The sequence below is a fragment of the Notolepis coatsorum genome (genome assembly GCF_963971535.1).
Source record: "Notolepis coatsorum genome assembly, chromosome: 9".
NCBI lineage: Eukaryota > Metazoa > Chordata > Actinopteri > Aulopiformes > Paralepididae > Notolepis > Notolepis coatsorum.
This window is the reverse complement of record NC_140173.1, coordinates 143,020,982-143,033,443: the sequence shown is the minus strand read 5'-3', so window position 1 is coordinate 143,033,443 and position 12,462 is coordinate 143,020,982. Positions and strand designations below refer to the sequence as shown.

Below are 12,462 nucleotides of genomic sequence, written 5' to 3'. Positions count from 1 at the left end.
AAAATCGGTCACCTGGCAACAAAAAAAAAGTCCGGCCTGAAAAGTTTGGGAACCCCTGATGTAGATCACCTTTAGAATGGCAAAGTACTTTACACACACGCCTCTGGGTATTTTTCTCGATGGAAAAGATGGGACTTACGGTTTGGCCTTGAAGACCCATTTCTCCTGCCGGTCCTAGAACTCCTTTCTCTCCCTGTTTCAAGAAGGAAAAAGTTACACAAACCGATCTGGTGGAAACAACATGTGGGTTTTTTTTTATTTATTTTTTTACAAAACCTACAAATTATGAGAAACAGGCAATATTTCCAGGCATTCTAGATGGGAAATCTTGTAAACAATTACAACCAAACCAAAACGCTAATTTTCTTTCATCCGTTAAAGGCCCAATCTGTCATCCAGATGTAAACAAGGGGGGGGGGGCTCCCTGCCACTGAAAACCAAACCAAAGTTTGGAGGAAGAAATCGTTTCAGTCTAAGTCTCGCTTGACTGACCTCTTGATACAAGGGACGTCGGTACTGTATGTAACTGACCGAGTGCTTGATACAAGGACCGCCGGTACTGTATGTAACTGACCGAGTGCTTGATACAAGGACCGCCGGTACTGTATGTAACTGACCGAGTGCTTGATACAAGGACCGCCGGTACTGTATGTAACTGACCAAGTGCTTGATACAAGGACCGCCGGTACTGTATGTAACTGACCGAGTGCTTGATACAAGGACCGACGGTACTGTATGTAACTGACCGAGTGCTTGATACAAGGACCGACGGTACTGTATGTAACTGACCGAGTGCTTGATACAAGGACCGACGGTACTGTATGTAACTGACTGAGCTCTTGATACAATAACTGACATGTAGAGTAACTGCTAAACATGAGTGAAAGTGAATACTATATATAAGCCCAACCATACCCATTGTTTTTGACTCGTCGTTTTACCGAATCCCTATTCCCCTCTGAAGAGACGTGGCTCGTCACCTACTGTAGTCTCAAACAGCAGTGTGTGAATCAACGCAGCGTCTCACCTTTGTTCCAATCTGACCCCCTCTGCCACCTGGCCCCTGTGCTCCTTGGTACGCCTGCGTGGAAACCGACAACACTTATTAGAAAACAAACCAGCCAGCCATGATACAACGTTCAGTTCCAAACACGCATTGCGATTGGACGAGAGACGTCCCAGGAAGTTGCCAATGCAGTATAGGAACTGGTGACTTAACGTTGCTTTAATATAATTTTTTTTTTGTTCTAACTTTTATCTGTATTTTTTGCTCCCATCCCAATTTAGTCGTTATGCCAATTCCCTTCCCGGTCGTTGCGCGCATTGTCCCACTGTCGGCCTGGGGAGGGTGTAGAACTACCACATGCCTCCTCCGAGACATGTGGAGTCAGCCAGCCGCTTCTTTTCACCTGACAGCGAGGACTCTCACTGGGGGAACGTAACGCGTACGGAGGTTCACGCTATTTCCCCCCCGATCCCCTCCCTGCTGAACAGGCGCCCCGACCGACCAGTAGGAACTGCAGTTTACAACGACCAGGACACACACCCCGCCGGCTTCCCACCCCGCTAAAACTGCCAATGGTGTTAGTAGGTACGACTGACCAAGCCGGAGGTACCGCTGACAGCTGGATTCGATCCCCAGAGTCTCTGCGGTGGTAGGCGAGTGCATTCTCCACTGCGCTACCCAGCCGCCAAAAACGCCAAAGACTTAACGTTGCTTAGCGACAGGGAACAAAATAAAAGCTTTGGTCTTTGTTTAATCTGAGGTGGCCTTTTGCCTCGTTCCCGTGACCGGTTCCCAATAACCATGATGTACTCTCTTTTTTTTATTATCTTTTTCCCCCTCCTTTTTTTTCCGATTTTTCTCCCATCCCACTGTTAGTCGTTATGCCAATTCCCAACCCCCTTCCTGGTTGTTGCGCACTTTCTCCTACTGTTGGTCCGAGAGGCCAGAGACTGTCGCATGCTTTCCTCCGACGCATGTGCAGCCAGCCGGCAGCCAGCCTGGCAGCGCAGATTCTCACTGGGAGAGTGTAACGTGTGGGAGGCCGCACTACCTCTCACCAGATCCTACCTTCGCTGAGCAGGCGCCCCGACCGAACTGTAGGGGTCGCTGTCCACAACGCCCCCAGGACCCACCCACGGCTCCCCTCCCCCCTAACTCAGCCAAACGAGTTAGTATAGCGATCAGCCCGAGCCAAGGCAATGCTGACTCTCCGGGAGTCGAGACCGCAGTCTCTTGCATTGGTGACGAGCACAATCTCCGCTACGCCACCTGACCGCTCACCATGATGTAATGTAATGTCGTTGCTTGTGGTACAGTACCTCTATTCCAGGATCCCCGTCTCTGCCTAACAAACCAGGATCTCCGATGATGCCCTAGGAGGAGAGATCCCATCACGTTACAATACATCAGCCACATTATCTTTCTAGTGTAGCATGTATGAGTAATAGTATATTGACGTATCACAAAGGCATATCAGTATAGCTTATCTCAGTTGTGATTAGTTACTTTTCTATTGTGAAAGAACACTAGTACAAACAGATCACACAAGAGCAGTGCAGGGAAAGACGGGCAGGATATGAACACAGAAAAGGTCCTGTAAACATACTCGGGTGTGAAAGTATCTGAGGCGTGACTCACCTTGGGTCCTCAGTCTAAACATACAGACCAGGTATCTGAGACGTGACTCACCTTGGGTCCTCAGTCTAAACATACAGACCAGGTATCTGAGACGTGACTCACCTTGGGTCCTCAGTCTAAACATACAGACCAGGTGTCTGAGGACGTGACTCACCTTGGGTCCTCAGTCTAAACATACAGACCAGGTGTCTGAGGCGTGACTCACCTTGGGTCCTCTTCTAAACATACAGACCAGGTGTGTCTGAGGCGTGACTCACCTTGGGTCCTCAGTCTAAACATACAGACCAGGTGTGTCTGAGGCGTGACTCACCTTGGGTCCTCAGTCTAAACATACAGACCAGGTGTATCTGAGGCGTGACTCACCTTGGGTCCTCTAAACCAGTGGTTCTCAACTGGTCTAGCCTCGGGACCCAACATTTTCCTTAGTCATTAAGTCGCGACCCAAATTCTTGAACCACTATGATTTATTAAAAAAATATATATATATTTGCAGTAATACACAATCTTTCATGCACTGTTAAAAACATGAAATAAACACAAAAAAGTGCAACAAAAGTGCAACTAGGACTAAAAACCCAATGAAATAAAATAATAATAAATAATATATGCTTCTTAGCAGATTTATTAGCTTAACATAACAGACCTACGTTTGGGGGAACTAATGGGATAACTGGGGTTGCAACAAAAGTGCAACTAGGGCTAAAAACACAATGAAATAAAATAATAATAATATTAATAAATAATTATGCTCTTAGCAGACTTCTTAGCTTAACATAACATACCTACAGTAAGTTTGGGGGAACTAATGGGATAACTGGGGTTGCAACAAAAGTGCAACTAGGGCTAAAAACTCAATGAAATAAAATAATAATAATAAATAATATATACTTCTTAGCAGACTTCTTAGCTTAACATCCCAGTGAACTAATGGGATAACGGGATGTTGTTTGCTCCTGACAAGAGTCTCAAAGTCTGGGGTGATGGTCAGGGGTGCAGTGCTGGGCAAACGCGGTCAAACGCCGTTTGGGCTTCGTCACTGAGGCCGAAGTGCGCGCATCCTATTATTATGCAAAGTCTAGGTGGTAAGTGCCGGCCGGCCACACAAAAATGACTCGTCGCGGCACTTATCACCTAGACTTTGCATAATAATAGGATACCGACAACCAAATACAAGCCCTGTAGGTGGGGGGTTGCTTGATCTCTCGACTGGAAGGATGAGACAAGGTGTATCGCCTGTTCTGTGCGCAACCGAGGGAACATGTATGCGCGTGCGCGGGAGCGCGCGTGTGCGGGCGTTTGGCCTTCGCCCATATTACGACTGCACCCCTGGTGATGGTAGACAAAGCAACTCTGAGGTCATGCTCAATGTCCAATCTGTTCCTCTGCTTTGTCTTCAGCTGGACCAGAGCTGAGAAGCCACTTTCACAAAGATAGGTAGTGCAAAAAACAAAAACAAAAAATTCCTTTTTTTTTTTTTTTTTTTTTTTTTTTACACATCCGCGACCCACTCAAAATGGCCCCGCGACCCACCAGTTGAGAAACACTGCTCTAAACATACAGACCAGGTATCTGAGGCGTGACTCACCTTGATTCCAACGCCACCGACTTTGCCCTTAACTCCTTGGATGCCCTGAATGTGCCGATAAATAACCAGGTTTAGAATCATTTCATTTAGATTTTTAAGGATATTCAAATTTCTATATTTCACAGACATTAATGAAGTATGAGTTTGCTACCACAGAACACAAAGTGAATTTTGTACATCATTATTATGGTAAACATATGAAACGTACAGGCTTTCCCTTCTCTGCAGTGGTCCCTCTCTCTCCAGGATCTCCCACAATGCCCTGTTGAAATACACAACCATCTTTATCACATATCACCTGTGTGTGTGTGTGTGTGTGTGTGTGTGTAAGTGTGTAAGTGTGTACATGCACATGCGTGTGTGTGTGTGTGTGTGTGTGTGTGTGTGTGTGTGTGTGTGCGTGTGCGTGTGTCTGTGTCTGTGTGTGTGTGTGTAAGTGTGTGCATGCACGTGCATGTGTGTGTATGTGTGTGTGTGTGTGTGTGTGTGTGTGTGTGTGTAAGTGTGTGCATGCACATGCGTGTGTGTGTGTGTGAGGCTGTGTGTGTGTGTGTGTGTGTGTGTGTGTGTGTGTGTGCATGCACATGCGTGTGTGTGTGTATGTGTGTGTGTGTGTAAGTGTGTGCATGCACATGTGTGTGTGTGTGTGTGTGTGTGTGCGTGTGCGTGCGTGCGTGCGTGTGTGTGTGTGTGTGTATGTGTGTGTGTGTGTGTGCACAGGTTTGTCCCCACACATTTTTTTTTTTTAAACTTTGACCAGTCAGCTGGTTCTTTTCGCGTTTATCGCTTTTTCTGGTCAAGTATGACCGACAGAAACAGGTTGAATGGGGTATAGATGGGGGGAAAGACACTCTGAGAAAATACGGCGAGTCCGGGAGTCGAACTCGTGTACCCCAGATCCGTGACGCGCACGGTTGTCCCCGACGCCGAAATAGCGTTCGAGGTACGCGGTGAGCTACTGGAGCTCCCCTTGTCCCCACACATTTATAAATTATCACATTTTCAGACGAGGGACGGTTTCAAAAGCGATTGTAGAAATACTGCAGGTTGGAGTGTGACGTTCAACCCGGCTCAACACAGTAGAGGTTGGAGTGTGACGTTCAACACAGTAGAGGTTGGAGTGTGACGTTCAACACAGTAGAGGTTGGAGTGTGACGTTCAACACAGTAGAGGTTGGAGTGTGACGTTCAACACAGTAGAGGTTGGAGTGTGACGTTCAACACAGTAGAGGTTGGAGTGTGACGTTCAACACAGTAGAGGTTGGAGTGTGACGTTCAACACAGTAGAGGTTGGAGTGTGACGTTCAACACAGTAGAGGTTGGAGTGTGACGTTCAACACAGTAGAGGTTGGAGTGTGACGTTCAACACAGTAGAGGTTGGAGTGTGACGTTCAACACAGTAGAGGTTGGAGTGTGACGTTCAACACAGTAAGGTTGGAGTGTGACGTTCAACACAGTAGAGGTTGGAGTGTGACGTTCAACACAGCTCAACACAGGGGGGGGGTTCACATGCCTTTGAACACTGTACTTATTTTACTTATTTTATGCCTATTCTTATGTCTGCACATTCTACGTTGCACTACTTTTATTGTATTTTTATTTTTTATCCACTTTTTCTCCTTATTTTCTATTTTTCTCCCATCCCAATTACCCACTGTGCCAATTCTCCCCTCCCCTGTCTTGAACGTTGCTCGCATATGCCCCCCACTGGTCGGTTGTAGGGAGGATAGAAGCCTTGCATCACGCGTCCCCTCCGGTACACGAGGAGGCAGCCTGTCACATCTTTTCACCTGCCAGCGCGTACTCTCATTGGCGAGGTGTAACGTGTGGGAGGCTCACACTACCCCCGCTAATTCCTGTCTCTGCTGTGCAGGCGTCCCCCAACCGACCTGTAGGAGTCACTGTCCACAACGTCCAGATTACCACCCGCTGACTCTGCCAATTGAGCCAGTATGACGGCCGGCCCAAGCCGGAGGCAACGCCGACAGCCGGATTCGAACCCGGTGTCTCTCGCGTTGGTGACGAGCGCAATGTCCGTTGCGCCACCCAGCCGCCCTACACTTTTATTGTCTTTTATACCTATTCTTATGTCTGCACTTTATGCATTGCTTTTATTGTCAACTGTATGCAAATTGTATGCCTATGTTAATTGTATATTATTTGCTGTGGGGCACATTGGGCTGCGGTCCATGTGTGAAAGGTGCTATATAGATAGTTATTATTTATTATTATTATATTGTAGAAAATGTATGCATTGAAATGTCTGTAAGTCTCGATGACATTGAAAATGAGTGACCTCAATTGTCCTTTTCGAGAATAAATAAAGGTTTGAAATGTTCTTCAAATTATTTGCGTTGACTATGTAACTCCAAGTGGGCCTAAATATGTTGGCTGTTACTGGGGGTGGGGGAGAAAATTATACAGCAAAATATATCGCAATATTTTGCGCGCCAATATGATATCGATACAGTGACGGCAAGTATCAATATAAAAAAAAATATATATACTGTATATAATTTATTTTACTTGTCAATCCCATTTTACTGCAATAAAAATGATTGGAACGAGGTGAACAAACTGAAAACTTTATATTTTTAGATAAAACAGATGATATATATATTAGTATATATTATATATATATATATGTTATTGTAGATAAAGTTAAGTACGTTTTATGTTGGGGGACATCATTTGCAGTTGAAAAAAGGTAATAGATCGCAATATATCACAACATCTTGACATTACAACATTGTGACTCTAGTATTGTGATAATATCGTATCATGGGGCCTAAATAAAGTTAAATGGATGTGTTATTGGTCTAAAGGCCTACAGTAATAGCGTCTTATTTAAAGTAATGCAAATAGCCCTGCTGCTTAGATCAGGGGTTCCCAAACTTTTCAGGCCGGGACCCAGAAAATAAGGCGTCAGAGAGCCGCGGCTCAATGCACATCGTGAAGCTTTTTTTTTTTTTTTTTGCCAGGCGACCGATTTTTTAAGCCAAATATCACTTCAATCCTATTAAGTTAGTTCAAGTTAGTTATTCATTTATATGTGCTATTTATGAGAGGGCTAACTTGTTGCAAAATAATAATGATAATAATAATAGCCTCATTAAAATACTATTGTTGCTTCGGTTGTTTTCAGCGTTTTATGTGCATTTTGAAATGTTCGTTGAAATAAGTAGATTTTTCGTTTTTGTTTATTTATTAAGTTAATATAAAACCATATAGTCACATTTTAGAATACAATAGAATATAATTTTAGAATACAACTAGAAACACTGTCCTGGCCTGCTTCTAAGTTCAGTGGCCTGACAAAAAAAAAAGAAAAAACAAATATTTTTTATATATATATATTTTTTTTTTGGAAATCATCTCGCGGCCCTCCCGTGGCTGCTCGCGGCCCACCTTTGGGTCGCGACCCCGACTTTGGGAACCACTGGCTTAGATAACTGCTATAGGCCTATAGCGATGTGTCGGAGCGATGCTCCTTCTATACTGTACAGTACATCACTTATATGGCCGCCTCTTCTCAGGCAATTAATCGACTTAGCAGGAGGCTGAGATGTTTGTTGTCTGCTGATATCTTTATGGTTTTCTTTTTTACATGAAATATTAAAAAAAAAACATGCTGAATTGAGTTATTTCCCGGAAAATTATGAGCACATCTGTTGCATCATTTGACATTCACAAATATGCTTTGGTCTTAATAATAAGCACTAGATTTAGAGGTGCTTCTGTATCCGATTGCATGCCAGGACAATTATGCTATTTTAGAGATCGGCCAATAACATCAACTATTTGACTTGTTGACAAAATCCTACAGCTATTAGTTGACCTTGAATTACTTGAGTTATGAGGGCAGCTTAAATGGCCGGTTTTTGGCACGATGGCATGGTGTTGACTAGTACAGGCCATCATTTCACTGGTCGCTTTAGTACCATATTGAGAATCCTCTCACCAGGCTCCAATCCAATCCAATGGGGCAAGTGTTTTAGCCTTCAAAAACCATGACACGTGTCCGTTTCTAAAACAGGGAGCTCACAGTATAAATCAGTCGTGTCTTCATACCGTATGTTCTATTGAGGAAATGGTTGCAAACCGCTCATCGGTATCAAAAGTTATAATGAGTTCATAGGCCAGTTACACATCAACTTACAGTATAGACAGCACAAGGCCTAATGAAACTCATTACAATGTTTGATATGATCATGTACAATTTTCAACCGTTTCCTCAGTAGAACATAAAGACATCTGATTATACTGTGAGATTCCTGTTTTTGGACAAGGACTATCTATCGTGGTCTTGGTAGAAATAAAGGCTAAAACATTTGCCTCATTGGGAGTGTATTTGAGCCTGGTGAACGGAATTATCAATGATCAATGAAATGATGGTCTGTGCTAGTCCAACATCACGCCAAACAATGTTTAATAAAAATAAAAGATTTAAAAAAAAATAAGTGCACCCGTCCTTTAAGCTCCTCGCTCATTGACTCTCAATCTCCGTGGCGTGTTGCTGCTGCAGTTCAGGCCTTCAAACCTGCCATGAGCCAAAATCCAACCGCATGTACCGACGTTGTTTATGGAGATGGCGTGCATGTGCCAAAGCATATCTCTATTCCACTGTGTTCGCTTTACCACATAAAAAATTAGGGATGCTCGATATTGGCTTTTTTACCGATACCGATATACCGATATTGTCCAACTCTTAATTTCCGATACCGATATCAACCGATACCGATATATGCAGGGTCCCCCCCCCCCCCCCAAAATTGAATAATTTCAGGTAATTAACATTACATATCTCTTGTTGTGGAATTAACACAACATTATGCATACTTTTTACAATAAATAAAATCTGAATTTGTTCTTACTTGCTTGCCTGGGTAAATAAAGGTTATAGAAATGTAAATTATTATTATTATTAATTTATTTTTTTTGAAAACCGATACAGATATTTTCCGATATCACATTTTAATGCCGATATCGGCCGATAATATCGGTAGGCCGATAATATCGGACACCCCTATTAAAAATAGTTTATTGGTTCAGTGCACTTTACACGAGGGGGTTTTCAAGGTAGAGGGACAGTAAATTAAGATGGTCGGATGAGTTTCGGTATCTTTGCGACAAAACTGGGAACCCGGCGTGGGGCACGTTTTGCGGGGGGCCCTCTCAGCAGCATACCTGTGGCCCCTCGGGCCCTGCGCGACCCACGACACCAAGGCGGCCCTCTTCTCCCTGCGGGCGAGAGATTGATGTTGAGACGTATATGCAGTGGAAAATGGCAGCATTGGCCTTAAGCAGAAAACAGCAGAGAGATCTGACTAAGAGATGAAAGACTCTATACCTTAACTCCTTGGTACCCAGGAATTCCTTCGTATCCTAGTTCGCCTTGGGCACCCTGCAGAAAAGCCCCAACGGTTATTAATACAGTCATTTACACAATCGTTTACAACGGCATCGCAGATAATAACGTCAACGTACCACTTCTCCTGGCTCCCCGGTCTCTCCCAGGCCTCCGGATGGGCCCCGCACTCCCTGCAATCACAGTCATAATGTCTACATCAACGTCCCCTTCTTAGATCGTCTTCAAAGCCACTCGATCGATACAGAAAACACAAGTGGAATCCGATAACGAGCACGACGCTTCGCTAAAAGCTGCCGACGTGAGGTAATAGCCGAATTAGTCAGGAACCTAATGAAAGCCTTTGGGTTTGAAGACAGGTGTGTGTGACGTCTTACCTTGTGGCCCCCCGCTCCTCTTAATCCCTTCAGACCTTTGTTGCCCCTGTCGCCCTGCGGAGAGAGAAAGCTCATTAAAACACGCTACTGATCCGACCCACGTTGCACCACAGAGGAACGAGGAGATGATAGAGTCTGATTATGTTTCGGTGGCTTACCACTCGGCCGTACAGTCCTCTCATTCCCTTCTCGCCTGCGATGCCCGCTTCGCCCTGAGGAGAGTGAGGCGGGGTTTTTAAGTTAATGAGTTGCGAGGAGGAAAAAGTCAATGGATGTGTGAATCGGGGCAGAGGGTGAGTGTGAGACGGGTTAAGGGGGCGAATTCTCACTCACCTGGAGGCCTGTCTCGCCAATGTGCCCATAGTCTCCTGTGTGTCCCATGATCCCCTGCAAGACACATTTTGCAATGATTATGATGCGAGTTGTATGACTGCTGTTGAGTGTGTGTGTGTGTTTTACTTTGCTGTAGTATGACAGCTGAATTTCTCTCTGGGATTTATAATATATATAATCTCATTTAATCTCATCTCATCCCATCTCACTGTATCCCATCTCATCTCATCTCGTCTCGTCTCATCTCATATCTCCTCTCATCCCATTTCACTGTATACCCCATATCATATAATCATCTCAACTCATCTCATTCCGTATCACTGTATACCCCATGTCATACAATCTCAACTCATCTCATTCCGTATCATCTCATCTCATATTCCATCTCGTCTCATCCCATCCTATCTCATATCATCCCATCTCATATTATCTCATATTATTATCCCATCTCACTGTATCCCGTATCGTCTCATATTGTCCCATCTCATCTCGTATCGTCCTATCTCAATTAATCTCATCTCATCTCACTGTATCCCATCTCATCCCATCCCATCTCTCACTGTATCCCATAGCATCCCGTCTCAATTGATGTCATCCCATCTCATCTTATCTCATGTCATGTTATCTCATGTCATCTCGTTTAATTTCATGTCATCTCATCTAATCTCGTCTCCTTGTGTGAGACTAGTTGCAGGTAACTGATTGCTGGTATCTTTTACAAGTAATGTAATTGTGTATTGAGTCTTAAAATCATATTTTCAACCTATCTGCCAATAGATAGATAGATAGATAACGTGTTCCAAGATGTTCTCAAGACAAGCAGCAGGAGTTGATGTGCCTCGTTTCTAGATATTCTCTGATGTTTCAAGAAATCCCTTAAAACAAGTTCAGTTGGATTCTAACCCAAACGGCTGATTTTGTCACTTGTTTTCCAAAGATACTATTTTTAAGACTTAAAAACAGGCCACTGATTAAGATATAAAAAGTATAAAAAGTCTAAAGTCATTTCCTCAGTTTCCTTTGAGAAACTTTGACTAACGACACAAGACTGATTAAACTGCTTTCATTATCTGAAGAAAAAAATCATAATAATCATAATAATAATAACAACTCTAACCCTAACTAACCGTACTGTCATGCACTTGTCCTAATATACTAACCCACACTGTAGCACTCAACACTTTGATGAACATTGTTACTCAGCTGATAGACTTGTGCCCTTCCTGCTGTCTTGTCGTACAAAACTTGTAAGTCGCTTTGGATAAAAGCGTCGGCTAAATGACTAAATGTAAATGTAAATGTAATGTAGACGACAACTTTACACACTGGTCAAACGTTTGCGTCTGACAGTAATCACTTTTCACCGAGGGCCACTGGAAAGTAGCAGTCGACTGATGTGCAGTTGCCATGGTGATCATAACATTGTCTCGGAAGGCATGTCATGTTTACAGTACGAGGGGCGGTTTCAACTTGAGCTAACGACAGCGGTAATCTCATTAGCGGCTCGGCGAGAGAAAGACGATAGTCGCCGTATACCGCCATATACCGTGGTGTTGCAACAGCTGCTGATGCCCGCTTCCTGACTAACACACGACTAAGACTTGGGCCTTTGCCACTTGGCAACATTTCACTGAGTCAACAAATGGTGTATTATAACAAGGCCAGAAGCCCTCTCCCTACACCGTTTGGGTTTATTTAACCATTTCACCTCAGACATGTTTTATGCAGAGTCAGCGGGCAGGAGGTTAACCTCAAGGAGAGGGCCCAACGCGCGCGGCCGGGGGCACGACCGTGGACTTTAACAGTGTTTTTCCCTTTTTAAGGCGGCATAAGGGCTGACAAGGAAAGGGAAAAGGGCCACCCACTAGCACCTCAGATGGGGGGGGGGGGGGGGGAATTCGTAATATTTAAAGCCAGGAAATGCCCCTCCTTCGGATGCCAGCAGGGGGGTTGGCGATGGCGATAAACCCTGGTCATGCTCTGTGATTCACAAGCTGGCAGAGGGGTGAGAAACTTCGACTGAGTCACACACACACACACACACATGAGACAGATGTTTACACTCATGCGTGGGCAGGCTACAGTCCAACACAACACATGACTGAGCAGCATGCATGGTTCTGGAATAGTGATCTCTCTCGTGTGTGTGTGTGTGC

The 12,462-nt window shown here is 44.4% G+C and overlaps 1 protein-coding gene across 1 annotated transcript in view; it reads right to left on the bottom strand.

The window, feature by feature from the left end:
- Positions 1-12,462, bottom strand: part of LOC311234787 (uncharacterized protein) — a gene marked incomplete at both ends in the record, with an annotated part of 71,604 nt that overhangs the window by 22,989 nt on the left and 36,153 nt on the right. The window contains 11 exons of the mRNA XM_084322031.1: positions 140-193; positions 1,028-1,081; positions 2,326-2,379; positions 4,230-4,274; positions 4,438-4,491; positions 9,416-9,469; positions 9,579-9,632; positions 9,716-9,769; positions 9,974-10,027; positions 10,132-10,185; positions 10,307-10,360. Of these exons, the coding sequence (XP_084178157.1) occupies positions 140-193; positions 1,028-1,081; positions 2,326-2,379; positions 4,230-4,274; positions 4,438-4,491; positions 9,416-9,469; positions 9,579-9,632; positions 9,716-9,769; positions 9,974-10,027; positions 10,132-10,185; positions 10,307-10,360 (585 nt within the window). The remainder of the gene's footprint in view (positions 1-139; positions 194-1,027; positions 1,082-2,325; positions 2,380-4,229; positions 4,275-4,437; positions 4,492-9,415; positions 9,470-9,578; positions 9,633-9,715; positions 9,770-9,973; positions 10,028-10,131; positions 10,186-10,306; positions 10,361-12,462) is intronic.